The sequence below is a fragment of the Daucus carota genome, chromosome 3 (assembly GCF_001625215.2).
Source record: "Daucus carota subsp. sativus chromosome 3, DH1 v3.0, whole genome shotgun sequence".
NCBI classification, from domain to species: Eukaryota; Viridiplantae; Streptophyta; class Magnoliopsida; order Apiales; family Apiaceae; genus Daucus; species Daucus carota.
Window position 1 is genome coordinate 49,106,154 of NC_030383.2, and position 14,435 is coordinate 49,120,588.

Consider the following 14,435-nt stretch of genomic DNA (forward strand, 5'->3'; position numbering starts at 1 on the left):
CACATTTTTGCTCAAACGTTCCGGTAGGGCAAGCCTATTACTGCATTTTAAGTAAAAGTTTACAAGTGGGCAAAACCAGATATTTATTATTCCCTCAATTTCAGAATAGAGGACTGGGAATATTTAAATCTATCTATCAAAACCAGTGTACTGTATATAACAAATATTTTCTCAAATATTAAAAAAAAGCCACTATTCTCTTTACATCTTTAGGCACTCTTTAAACAATTCAAAAGTGAATAAAAAGCATAAGTATACATCATTATATAATTTCATATATTGCACAAAAGTTGTCTTTGAGTATTTAATTAGCAAAATCAACTGTCCGGACCTAAGACGAGACCTCGTTAATATGCTATAGTAAGGTGTTGCAATGGAAGTGTAACCGTGGGAGTATAATCTTTAAAATGTTCAATAAGTTTATCAATCACTAATGCCCTGTTTGGTCAGAGGGAATGGAATTGAGAAATAGCAGAAAGCTTGCTTGCCATATTCTGTTATCTGAAAAAAATTTTGAGCGAGATTGAAGAACAACAGGATGTCAAGAAGAAGAATAAAATAACGAGGAAGTGAAAAAAATTTAATGATGCAATTTGTAAAGAAACTGAGTAGGATGGAGAATCGGGGCATATATTCTTGAATCGGTGGGTTTATCTAGTTTATGATAATCGGAAGAGGGAATGATTTAACAAACATATACCATGTTATAGTACTGATTTCATTCTAATAGCCCTTCCATTTTCATTCACCTCAACCAAATTACCATAATAAAAATCCTTTTAAAGATTTTTTGAGAGCCAAGGAAATCTCACTTTCCACAAAGTGGAATTATAAGCATAATAATAAGTGAGGTGTAATAGGTACAGAAATTATAGCTTTGTGAGGCTTTTGTAGTAGGACATATAAAATAAACCAGTACGACAGCAACAAAGTAAAAAATCTTAGCAGAAATATGTGAAGCAAACCTTGCTGTTGCACTAGCAAAATACTTGCACTCTCCCTTCATTGGGCAGGCATTGCAGTTTGGTTTTTTCTTTGTACAAAAAACCTATAAATAGTGGGATGTATCAGTACGGAAGATATTAATATTACTAACGGCAAATAATCGCAAATACATGAGAGCATACCTTACCAAATGTTATTAGATGATAGTGCAATTCATACCTGCAAACAGATTAGCACACAACCGTAAAGTGTTTGACAGTCTGGTTCATAAAAGCAATCTAATAGTTTAAGTAATGCACTTATGAACTTCAAATCTACTGTGCATCTGCCAACTCAAGCTTCGAACGAACTATACATGTGGAGCAGCACTGTGAGTTCTATTTTACCATTTATAACATGAATTAAACTTGCCTAGGCATAAAACATATATGTCAAACAGTAAAGTGGAACAATAAGAGAATGTTGAAATAATATGAATTTACAATGTTTGTTGATCAAGGTTGCACAGTCGAGGATATAGATATGTCTGAATGCTATTCACCGGAGGGTACCTACATGTATTGAGCATCATCTTAGTTATCTTCTAAACAGTTACCACACTATTAATTTTATTAATTGGGAATGGATACTCACGTTTCTAGAAGATGCAGTTGAAGTCCTTCTGGGAGTGGTTTCAGAGGGACCCATCCTAATCGAACTGCTACTCGACCAACATTCGTGTCAACCTTTTTCAAGAAAACATCAGTTCTGTTGCCGCATATATCATTTAATCACTATATATAAGCACTAAGCTTACTTACTGGAAAGGCAACATGGCGAAGTGTCAAAAGTCGAATGCATTCCGTACTCTTTAATCCTATACCATAGATGCTCATCAAGAAGTCCCTAGGTGCAGCAAAATAAAAGCTCAACACTTTGAGGTAATTATTATAGCTGTTATTAGCTTTACAAAATATGAATTTTTCTTTATTTAAATATATATAGAACTTCTTGGCATACTTTGTATCCTGTGGCGGAACATCCCTCAGCCACTCAAGATCTAAGCTTCCATGGTCTTCAACTATTCTATCAAGAAATTCCTGCACAACGTAATAGATTTCAAGAAATTCTTGTACAGAAATTTGAAATTGGTTAATAGCCTTTCAAATGCCACTCAATACACAGTTTTCTACCTTTATTTTTTTTGCAAGCACATTGTTCATTCCACGTTCTTCAATTGTACCCGCGACCTCCACAACATCTGCTTTCCTAACAGCCTCCCAATCTAACGCATCTGTGGCTTTTTTATCTCTCCCTCTTCCAGTACTGTAGTTCTTTCTCAAGTTATCCCAGATTTTGTTATTTCCTTCCTTCTGCTCACCCTTGGCTTTATCTTCTAAAGGTGCGCTTTCGGACTTAAAATTACTTTGAATACTTGTATGTTCACATGTTCTGACTTGTTGCAAACTACAACCGCCAGCTGATGCTTGATCTTTTCCTCCAGAAGGATCATTTACTGTTTGTTCGATATATTTACTCTCTCCGTGGAAGTTTTGTGCAGGATATCGTGCAGCTAAGGACATGAAAGCAGAACTGTAATATAAAATATTCCATTTTTATCATCATTATTTTGACAATATACATATATATAAATTACTATTGTTATCATCATGATTTTGGCATGAAAAATTGATGAGACAGCTAGGAGTATATGATAACCTTGAAGCATGGTCAGTGACATTCTGAGTTAGATAAGCCCCCACAACAGAATCCAGCACTGAACCCTTCCATTGTGAAAAACTTCTATCACCTGTAACATTTGCGTTATGAGCAGTTAATCTTCACAGATTATATTTTTCAATATCATCGAACACCTAAGCATATGTGTAAAAAGTTGCATACTAAGTTTATAACCAACTTCAGCAAGAAATGTATGCGGTAAGTTTGTACCACTCAAAAGTCAATCAGAAGTTAGCTAAACTTCTGTGTTGGCATGTTTGGAATGGAATGTTAAATACCTTGGATATCACGAAGGGTAGATGTGAGTGTCTCCACTCTCTCTCTGGTTAGTTCTCTTTGTGTGGCCCAATATTCCTTCTTTTCAGGGCTTGCTTCTGCTTCTTCATCATAGTTATTTCCAACATTAGACATCAGCATATTATAAACTCTCTCTGATTCCTCATCAATATCAACTAACGCTTGTAATTTATGTTTCTTGACAACATCAAATGTTTCTTTGCATAAAACAATCGAGCTTTGAACATTTTCATTTTGCAGCATATCATGCCGATAATTTTCACTTATAGTAAGAGACTCAAGCTGGATGATGACAACATCTACGAAATCTGCATTAAATACACAGAAATTAGTGCCTGGAAAAGAACACATATTGAATATGCAAAGTTTAAGAGAAAACCGCTTACAATAAGGCATAAATAATTGCCAAGGTTGTAAATTTCTGTGTCTCTTCTTGACAACTTCTTTGCCATTGCGTTTTCTCTGCCAAACTTCTACAGTTTTTAGCCAAGATCTGCTAACTCTTACTCTCTGTCTCCTCATCTTCTCTTTCTTGTGCATATTTATATTGGTATGTTTCAAGCACTGGTTTACTTTTGTTTTCCTACTATAAACTTGGAAAATAAGGTGCTCGCAACCAATATCTTTCATTATTATCGCTCTCAACCTAGAGGAAACCCTCTGTATACCAATCTCGGGTTTGATGAAATCACATACTACACCTTTTCTTAATGGAACACTTGCATTCATCTCGGCTGAACAATCCATTTCGGTGCTTATAGCAGACTCACTAGTTTTCATGTTTATGGGAATATTCCCCATTCTTTTTTTCCTTCTCTGATACTTTATATCAGGTTGTTTTTCCCATTTTTCCTCCAAGTCTATTTCTAGACATTGATTGTTGTTATCCTCCAATATTTTGCATCTATCTTCGTTTTCCAAGTCAAAATTTAAAGCTCGCTTACATGATTTATTAGCAGCTTGTCCTATCCCAAAAGCATTTGAATATTTGGACCTTGGTTTTGAGCTTTTCTTGCTATCACAATTCCTCCTTGCAATTGGCTCCGGGGTACATACTTCTGGAGTGTAGTCTTCATGTAGTACCTGAGGTCTATGCTTTTTCAACTTGGGACTTTGCTCTGGCTTGTCTACAGCAACGTTACGCCTTTTATTAGGATTCTGCTTCAATGGGGTTGACAAAACAGGGGAAGGTAAGCCAACCACAACCAAAATGTGCAAGCTTGGATCAGTTTGGATGTTGTCAGCCTGATATTTTGAATAAACATCTTCTTCATTGCTACCCCTTGCATTCAATCTAAGAGATGTAATACCTGCACAAACATCCGAGTGTATTTATTTAAATTCAAATAACATTTATCCTCAATAACCAATGGCAAAAGAAAGGTATACTAGTTACATTACAATTAATGTCGAATTTTGGATCATTGTCAAATACAACTTCGCAAATTTATTAAAAACTGAAACTGAATATTGTGCAAATTCATTATACACTAGCAACATATCTACAGTAACCTCTAGCATTTTAGTAGCATTTATGTAGCCTAATCGATATCGCTATCAGGCATGCATGTGTCTGTGTGACTAACTGACTACCAGGGTAAGTGCTTATCAAAATCCGGCCTCAAAATAAAACACAATCTGCCAATAGTCATAGTGCAAACCTCTGGTAGAATCGACAAAAATTCGCACACCTCCAGAAGGTAATTCCTCAGGGGAATCTTCTTCCTCCACTACATTTTCATTACTTTCCTCAAGAAACAGATCTCCTGTGAACCGCAACAGTAATATTAGAAGTATAATCAGAGAAACGAAAATGCTAGTCAAAACCCCCTTTTAAATTGCATCAGCATTGTCAAGAAAATCAAAAACCAAGCACAAAATGCAAGTGAAAACCCTCTCTTACATGCAGAATGACAAAAATCAAACAGGAAAATAACATGCAGAGAAAGGAAAAGATAATATAAAAAAAATTGCAAACGAAAAGTTAATCAGTGCAGATTATTATTGTGAAGGAGTTGATAGAAACAAATTTAGAAATAATACCTGACAATTTGGAATCTGGAGCCAAATTCATCTGCATGTAACTCTCACCTTTCACTTAAGCAGAGTGTTCAATCTCCTACTGTTTAATTGAGTAGTGTAAGAAAAATTTGAGGGTAGCAGTAAGATACTCACTAATGAGAGAACCGTGCAAGTGTAATTTCAGTAAGTAGAAAATGACAAAGTAAAAAAGGGTGCTCTTTTCTAGAAGAGTGTGCCGGAAATTTTATTTTAATGCTCAAAGTTAGGTCCAAAACAATTGTTTGTTTATTTCAAATTAAGTATTTAGTTAATATTATTCTGTCAAAAAAAATATTTAGCTTTTTTTATGCAAGAAAAATATTTAGTTAATATTAAAAAGAGAAATGCAAATATAATCCTCCAAGAAAAAACAATGTATGATTTCTCATGTCCTCATTCTGTTTTTTAATGAGCTTGTTTAGCAAACTTTACTTATCAAATTAAAAAGCTTGTTTTTTCAAAAATATTATTTATTTTTAATAATATTTTTAAGAATATATATAAATATGCCAGCCTTTTAAAAATTATTTACCAAAATACTGTCAAGTTAAATTCTTTTAAAATTTACAATTTTCTCAAATTATTTACAAAAATATGACTTACAACTTCTGCAGAAGTTTCAAGTCGTATTTCTTATAGAAGTTGTAAATTAATTTCTCATTTGTAACTTTCAGAAAATATTGTTGCAAATGAGGTTGTGGAAGTTGCAAGTCGTATTTTTGTAAATAATTTAATAAATATATAGATATATTTATAATATAACATTTATTTATAAATCACAAATAATTTCCATTAAATTATTAGTTTCACAAAATTAAATAAAAAATAAATAAATATGTGTTTGCCAATAGGAGAAAAACAAACAAAATCAGGAAAATAGTTTTTTCTAGAAAATGTAGATTTTGAATAAAAAGACAACAAATTGTATAAAAACAAAACACATCAATTTGAAGCCTTCTTTCAAAAGGAAAAACTCCTTTGAAGCCGCAACACAGATACGAGCGTCTTCGTTTTCCGCACCGATCTCTGAAATACGCATTTTAAGTTCCGGCTAATCGAAAAAACCCCCAAAATCAACACAATCATCCGAATATTTAGTTAGTTTAGAGATGGATAATTCAAGTGATTTTGAGCGTATGCTCTTCTTCGAACACGCTCGCAAGGCTGCCGAATCCTCCTATAACGAAGATCCCCTCGACGTTGAAGTCAGTATCATTCTACTCTCATTCGTGTCTATAACGATATATAATATGTGTATGTGTTTATATTATTGATCGCCTGTGTTGATTACTGTGTTTTTTGTTTGTTGTGTGTGTATTTTGCGTGTATAGAATCTGACAAGGTGGGGAGGAGCTTTACTGGAGTTATCGCAATATAAGAGCGTTGCGGAAGCTAAGAAAATGCTCGACGGTACTTGTTTTCGCCTTTCAATTACACTCGATGATACGATTGATATGGTTTTCGGTTTTTATATATAACTAGTTGAGAAATAAAAATTAAAATAATAATTTAGTATTAATATTTGTAGGGTACAATAATTTTGTGGCTGTCTATAAAAAGTATATTAATGATTAAAAATTAATATTTGTAAGATAAAATAAATTTTATATTATAAAAATCTTGATGTAATGCCAATACTAATATATGAAATTGTAAAATTTGGACTATAATTCATGATGAAAAACTGAAAATAAATTTCTACACGTAATTAACAATTTAAAGCATGACGAATAATATTTATTTTTGAATGCTGTATAAACAGCTTTCACTTAAAAGTTGCTTGAACGGAGAAAACAGATAATGCATAAATAATATATTCATGTATACAAAGTAAATCATAAAAAAAATTAACAACAAACATGTCCGATGAACAAAACAAATATTATAAAAGAATAACCAACAAACATACATCACTAATAGTTAATTTATTGATATCATCCATCAATATCATGTAAGACTATATTCTTCTCCCGTGTTTGGATTTGTCGACTCCCACATAGCGGTCTGTAAATACCTTTGCTTGCAACAACCTTTAATTTTTTTTAATACCGTATAAACAATCTTCACTTATCGTTGTAGGCACCACCAAGTTAGAAATCGAGCAAGAAAACTATCACTGTTGTGGTATTGAGAGAGAGTGAGTTGTGTTCACTAGAGAGAGGTAGGGTTGTGGTAGTGAGAGAGAGTGAGTTGTGTTTAGATGATCCAAAACCCTACAACTTACAAGGGTATTTATATGTGCAGAGAGACTTATGTGCTACTCTTTCCCATAATTATTTAATCTGAAACAAAATCAGATTAAAACTTTCAAACTGCTATATTTCATAAATAATCTGAAACAAAATCAGATTCTGAAATATCCGAAACTAAAAAAGGTAGTTCTAATTTTTGATATTTTTCATCCGAAAATTTCAGAAAATTAGAAAAATATAACGGAGCGATGTAAGAGGCGCCACCTACACGCCCCTCGCTTCTCCTTTATATAGAAATGAAATCAGATTAAAACTTTCGAACTACTATATTCCATTGAAACAAAATCAAATTCTGAAACTTGCTTCTAATATATCCGAAACTAAAAAAAGGTAGTTCTATCGCTTCTCCTTTATATAGAAACAAAATCAAATTAAAACTTTCAAGCTACTATATTCCATAAATAATCTGAAACAAAATCAGATTCTGAAATTTGTTTCTAATATATCCGAAACTAAAAAAGGTAGTTCTAATTTTTTATATTTTTCATCCAAAAATTTCAGAAAATTAGAAAAATAGAACGGAGCGATGTGAGAGGTGCCACCTACACGCCCCTCGCTTCTCCTTTATATAAGTATATTGATTTATATTTTTCATCCAAAAATTTCAGAAAATTAGAAAAATAGAACGGAGCGATGTGAGAGGTGCCACCTACACGCCCCTCGCTTCTCCTTTATATAAGTATATTGATTGGTATTAACTTATAGAGTTATAGTAGAATGTTGCTTACAAATTGAAATTATAACGTTGCGTTTGCACGGTGAAGGGATGGATTGATATGTGAAAACGTATTTCAATATATGCTCCTTTGTTTTGAGTGTTGTATATGTGATGATTATGTAGATGCAATGTTGAAGTTTGACGAGGCGTTGATGATTGATCCAAACAAACATAATGTTCTCTGGTGTATGGGGAATGCAAATACGTCTTATGCCTTTCTCACTCCAAATACTGATGAGGCCAAGCCTTATTTTGAAAAGGCTGTTGACTACTTCTCTCAAGCAGTTGATGCGGTAAATTTACTTGATGAATTCTTTGCAGTCATCTGTGTGTTGTCATGTTTGCTGTGCTACTCATTTGATCTCTTTTTGTGGTTCTGTTTGTTCTTAGTTGTGTTGTGCTACATTTATTTGACTTCGAGGTTGTAGATAAGTGAATCAGAATCAATGTTTTTGTAGGATGGGACGAATGAACTCTATCGCAAATCTTTGGAAGTAGCATTCAAGGTACACTAATCCTATTCTTCAGTTTTTTTGCCTACTATATTGTTCTCAATTCCAGTTCTATATATGGGCATGATATACTTACCACATGAATGCATTAATATGAGTTCATTTTGATGCAAGTATTTTTGTTTTTGGCCTTGTGGGGTTGAGAAGTTAAAGGCATTTTTTTACCTAATCACTAGTATATTTTATATGTACTGTGTGATGATATAGATGCTTCACTTGTCTTGTATGTTTCCACACATAATATTCTTGTATGGTAGAAGTATCTGCTTATGTGTCTTTTGTTGGCTGTGCACCATTTTCTCTCGGACTTTAGCAGTTAGATGGTATATGGGAGATCTAGATATCCATATCTTGTTTTTTAAATATTATTATAAGTGTTCTATTCTCAGCTTTCATGATATCGTGATATACTGATGGTTGGTTAGTTAAAGTTTTCAATCTTATGAAGTGAACCTAGACTTTGAAGTGAACCTAGGCTTTGTAATTGAAAAAGGCACCATAGGAGTACAGAGGATTGGGGTTTTCTGTTCATGGTACTAAATTGGCATTCAATATGCGGCCATGCGGGCATAAGCTTTAATACATTAACATTCTAGGAGTGTTTGCTATTATAAGTTCTTTGTATAAGGTTTATCATTATATCCAATGCGTCTATTTTTATGTTGCGTCATTTAAACACTAATAAGAAGGAAGAAATCATTTATTACTATGTCTCGGCATTCTTGATCACCCAAATAGGTATCCAGAAAATTAATTCAACGGGGGCACTATATACCACTAAATACATGGACCTAATTCATCGGTGCAGGGTTGGCTTCCTCATATCTGAAATATCCATAAAATTACTTCTAAATTCTATGTAGATATATTATTATTTAAATTTACATAGTAGAATTTGTAGTATTTAAGTCTTGTCTCCGCAATAGATGCAAGCAATCTATGACTATATTTCTGGAAGTATGTTCTGGAAAATGTGTTATTTATACAAACTACATATAAAGAAATAAACGTGCATTTAAACTAACCCAAATTTTACACACATTTAGATTCTATAAATGCAAAACTGAAGACACTTGTACCACAATGTCATACATTGACTAAGAATGAACACAGTATATTTATACAAAATGATAAAGAAACTTACGGAATAATTGTATCATACATTCACAGAGAGGAACATTCAGTTAGCACCACGATGAATCTCCCTAGATTTTTTCTTCTTCCACTTTAGCTAGGGGCAGCTTTGTGAGGGAATTACTCACCTTAGTAGTATGTCATTCACTACATATATAGTTTAGTAGTCACATTAGCATCACGTGACTTTTATTTTTCCGAGTGCATATCCTGCCCTTATGGATATTTAAAATACGACTTCCTTCATAAGGTCTTCAATCAAAAAGTTGGAGAAGTTTCTACCTTGTTGGAGGGGCGAGCATCAAACTACCAAATGAGTAAACCAACACAATGTTGTAATGATGACATTACATGTGCTTTAATGATGGGATTCCTGGAGATGTGGAAAGGGTTGAAGTTGAACAATGCTAGCTTTTATGTGTTTTGCATAGAGTGCAGATCTACTGTCTGCAATAGTGGGTCGATTCTCGGTTACCTGACTTGGATTTCTAAATACGTGCTATATAATTTTCGAGTACAAGCAGGTGATGTGCAACCTGCTTGTTTTTGTCTATGATGATGTTATTATATGTATATTTATGGTTTAAACATTAAGTCCTGAAAATGTTTTTTTTTAACATAATCCAATTTTCCAGGATGTTTTATCTTAAGTAGTATATTATTCACTCCCTTTTCATTCAATGCCTTTTAAGTTCTATGGACCAAATTGTAGCTTCCAACTGTGCATCAAACCAATATGCTCAAGCGTGTGATTAATTTGTTATATCATATAGTAATATCTTCTTGGTACCCTTGGCTAATTTGTGGAAGGATACGCAAGAGGTAATAATCTAGAGAAGGAGTGAAGGGATTGATAAGTACTTGGGAAGTGTTATGATTCACCTCCGTGTATCAAAAGGGTGTTTTAGCTTGTCAGTCAAGTCTTTTAACAGTACATCATAGTGAATAAGTTATTTGATCAGTTCTATTGCTCAAGATGCACTTGGTTAAATTCCAATAACAAATTTACCCTTCTATTGCTCAAGATGCACTTGGTTAAATTCCAATAACAAATTTACCCTTACTGAAATACAATCAGGGCTAACGTTATGCATTCTATTATAATCTGCTGAAATATCTTTGCATGCGCTTAATCATTGAACTGTCTTTTCCTGTTAGTATTTATATTTGGCATCTGGTGTCTAGCTAAGTTCTAAGAAATTTATAAAATCAGTTAGACGGATATAAATAGAAGGATTTATGTGCAAGAAGGCAACTATGGAAGAACGTAAAACACTGACTTTAAAGAACGATATGCTGTACTTTGCACTAAAAAATAAAAATAATGCAAATAAGTAAAGCTAAAACAATATTAATGTGGCCTGACCTGCGGTTTTAAATTTTTCTGGGGCGTAGTTTACAAACAAGGTAAAGCGCTTGGTCAAAAGCTGATCTCAAAGTGCAAAATAATGATTAAAGGTTGAGTCCCGGGTCAAGTAATCAAACCATTATTAAGTGGGACTATGAATAGGAAACAGAGTAAACCTAGGGAATTCAATATTGGAGTACACCTGGGCATCTAAGGGTAACATGTCAAAAGTTGCCCCTTTCTCCTATAAAAAGAAAATGAGGGCTAATGGGATGAGCTCAAATTTGAATTAGGCTGCTTGTGGTGATAGTGCCGGAGTTGTTAATGTAAGCAATAGGCCTCTCTCTTCCCCAATTGTATCACATTTTTCTCTCTGTTCTCGTTTGTTTCTTAATTAACCCTTTCCTTCTACTTTTCAATGGCCTTCACAGTATGTTGTTCCTTGAAAGCTTCTTGATGTTGCAGAGTGTGTTCCAAAGTTAAAAGAACAAACTATATCTTGATTTAAATTATGTCTCATAACATATATTGTTATACTTATACCTATTAATAAACTTATAATTATTGTCTTCACAGGCTCCTGAATTGCACAAGCAGGTCCATAAGGAGGGTGGTTTGGCTGAACGAGCAGTTTTGGGGGAAGGGCCTTCTACTTCTACCAGTGCTAAGGTTGTCTATACCATCCCTTTGCTCACAAGAAGTAATTTTTGCCCTTATAATCTCTATGATAGCTGTAATGCTGACTCGTGTTGCTGATGTTTATGCATGAGTTGCATAAACTTTTCATTTGTTTTTGAGAAAAGGGGGAAGGGATTTTGAGAGTGAAATATTTGCTCTTTTTATTTTAAATGTCTGAAGATGGCTGAAGTTTAAATGTGGTTGCAACAAATACAACACACGCTCCTAGCATAAACCACATAAGTTTTGCCATTTTTTTTCTGCATAAATAAACAACGTAGAAAAACACGTCTATAATTAGCGGGAAAAGATAAGACATGCTTATAAAATGTTTAGGGTCTAGATGGGCTGCCGTGTTTTATTGTCAGGAAAACTGTGGAACTATTGACTGCTTACGATAATTTTCCAGAGGATTATGATATGCATATCTTTTAACCGTACTTGAAGTTTAGCATGACAAGAGAAGACAAGTACTAGACCTTTTTGGTTAATTTTACTGTGGCACTTGCAATTTTTTTGCTGTGAAATGGGATAGCTGGACAGTTCAGACATGCTTTCTCTAAGACTTGAACCTTTGACCTCTTATTCATTACCAAGAACAGAGTGCTGAGGGCTATCAATTAGGCTAAAGCCTTGCAGATCAAATTTATGGTCTTGACCCGAGTTCGCGGCTTAAACATTTTGTTTGCTATGTATTTCTTTGAATTATGTAGACGTGCTGGTGCTGTCATGCACAGGTGTGATAGTTTATACTGTATAGGGTTCATAGTTTCATCCTAGCTCCTAGGTTGATGCAGAGTACACTACAGTAGTCATGTTATGAAATTACCTTTTGTTGGATGGCATCTGTTTCTGGCTGTGCTTTTGTTATATGTTTATGTTTTGTGATTGCTGGTTGCAGAGTGAAAATCCAAAGAGCAGCGGTGATCTCAAGTATGACATATTGGGATGGGTGATCCTCGCTGTTGCAATAGTAGCATGGATGGGGCATGCAAAATCTATTATGCCTCCTCCTCCTCCAAGATGAATTAAATCTTAGCGACCGTCATTATCTTTGAATGGAGGTTACTTTAAATGTCCCCCTGTTTAGCAGATGTTGATCGAGAATTGTCATTCGTTAGTTAACTTTAGAGCTAGAGAATCCCCAAACGAAAAGAAAATGCCAATGTTAACTGATTGAAAAGTTTTGTTTGTTTCTATCCAGTTCTCATTTTCTAGTAAATTACAGCGGGAGAAGCTATAAGATATGCTTCGTATCTGATCTTCCATAAGCATAGTATAAATTATAATGTGCTTACTTATCTCCGTTTGCTACTTGTTGAGTGTTTTTCACATACACAGGCACAGCCACACTAACATACACTCTCATGAATGTAAATACTACTAGCTGCAGACATGTGAAACAGGTAGAGCAAAAGTTAAGAATCTTGTGAAACATTTCTTGTTCCGTAGTCATTGCAAGTGGTCCTCTGACTAGTGACTACTACTGCTCTTGATGTGTACTCCCTCCGTACCAAAAAACATTTCCTGTTTTGACTTTTTGCACTGTTTATTGTAAGCAATTGACTACTAATTTATACATAATTTATAAGATAAAATATAGTCATGAGTGATCTTGTTTGATTCGTATTTATGAGTACTTTAATACAGTGAAATTTTTATATTTAATACTAATACGAAATTAAAAATATTAAAGATAAGAAATGTATGTTGGCAAACGCGCACATGATTAACAGGAAAAGTATTAAGAGACGGAGGGAGTAGTAAGCATCTAATTTAAATGACTGATTGATTTATATTCATCCACGAATCCATGTACTATAATTCTACCTACGGCTACATAAAAACGGACTGCGAAGGAGTAGTATCATACATTTTCTATTTGATTGACATTTTGATTATATGCTTGATTTTTTTTTTGTCAGGATTATATGCTTGATTTGATTTCGCTTTACAACCATAAAATTGTGAATCGCATACCGTCTTATCACTTGGAAATGAAAGTATAATAATCATAAATGTGGCGTAAAGTAAAAGCGAAACTAATAAATATTCAATCAAAAATCTACAAAACAAAGTATCGGGTCTATTACAAAACTACGTTGATTAAATAAATTAAGTTACAATATTTAAAATGAACGAAATTAAACAATTACTGTACTCAATTAGAATGCCCTGTTCAAACTTCCCCAACAAGCTGTCAAGCTGGTACCATAAAGTTATTCCTAGCGGGGTGCTTGAAATTTAAATTCGAATTTTTAAATCAGAATCCCCTCAACCATCCCGCCAAATTATTCAATCTCCCCAAAATTCAAACCGTTTCAAACCCAAAACTTCCCACAAAAGCTTGCCCCACTTCCCAAACGCCCCTCACCCCAACTGAAAATTACTTTATGTTCATTATTTGCACGTATTTTGAGAATTTTATAAAACATAGCTTCATAACATCTTTTTTATTTTTTTAATAAAAATATAAAAATCAAAATTTTATCAAAGATAAAAAATTAAAAAATTATTATGAAACTATATTTTATAAAAGTCGAAAAGTAACATAAAGAATTGCCGGGCTAGAGGGAGTACGTTCCCCATTCTTCACAGCCGTTATCTCACACAAAACCCGCGGCGCCCAAAAGAAAAATCGTCGATCCAAAATCAAATAAAACCGAAAAATCCCCCCAAAATTCAAACCGTTTCAACCCCCAAACTTTCCGCAAACGCTTCCCCCACTTTCCAAAACACCCTCCACTCCAACCAAAAATTACACCATGACC

General features: G+C 33.8%; 2 protein-coding genes across 3 annotated transcripts; one reads left to right on the top strand and one right to left on the bottom strand.

Annotated features, from left to right (window-relative positions):
* Positions 1-1,091: 1,091 nt before the first annotated feature.
* On the bottom strand, positions 1,092-5,176 carry LOC135146806 (DNA glycosylase/AP lyase ROS1-like). The gene is made up of 10 exons (XM_064090092.1): positions 5,005-5,176; positions 4,623-4,727; positions 2,943-4,271; positions 2,644-2,734; positions 2,118-2,517; positions 1,945-2,024; positions 1,746-1,830; positions 1,579-1,670; positions 1,428-1,496; positions 1,092-1,164 (listed from the first exon to the last, which is right to left on the bottom strand). Exons 1-10 carry the CDS (start codon positions 5,039-5,041, stop codon positions 1,092-1,094), a joined length of 2,361 nt encoding a protein of 786 aa, XP_063946162.1. The 5' UTR covers positions 5,042-5,176.
* A 780-nt stretch (positions 5,177-5,956) lies between these two features.
* Positions 5,957-12,925, top strand: LOC108213280 (mitochondrial import receptor subunit TOM20). Of its 2 annotated transcripts, none has more exons than XM_064089243.1 (6): positions 5,957-6,227; positions 6,354-6,432; positions 8,116-8,285; positions 8,451-8,498; positions 11,563-11,655; positions 12,566-12,925. In XM_064089243.1, the coding sequence occupies exons 1-6, from the start codon at positions 6,132-6,134 to the stop codon at positions 12,689-12,691; spliced, it is 612 nt and encodes a 203-aa protein (XP_063945313.1). In that variant the 5' UTR covers positions 5,957-6,131; the 3' UTR covers positions 12,692-12,925. The 2 variants fall into 2 exon arrangements, with proteins under 2 accessions (XP_063945313.1, XP_063945314.1); XM_064089244.1 differs by having other exon boundaries at positions 5,991-6,227; positions 11,563-11,686; positions 12,566-12,707.
* The last annotated feature ends 1,510 nt before the right edge of the window (positions 12,926-14,435 follow it).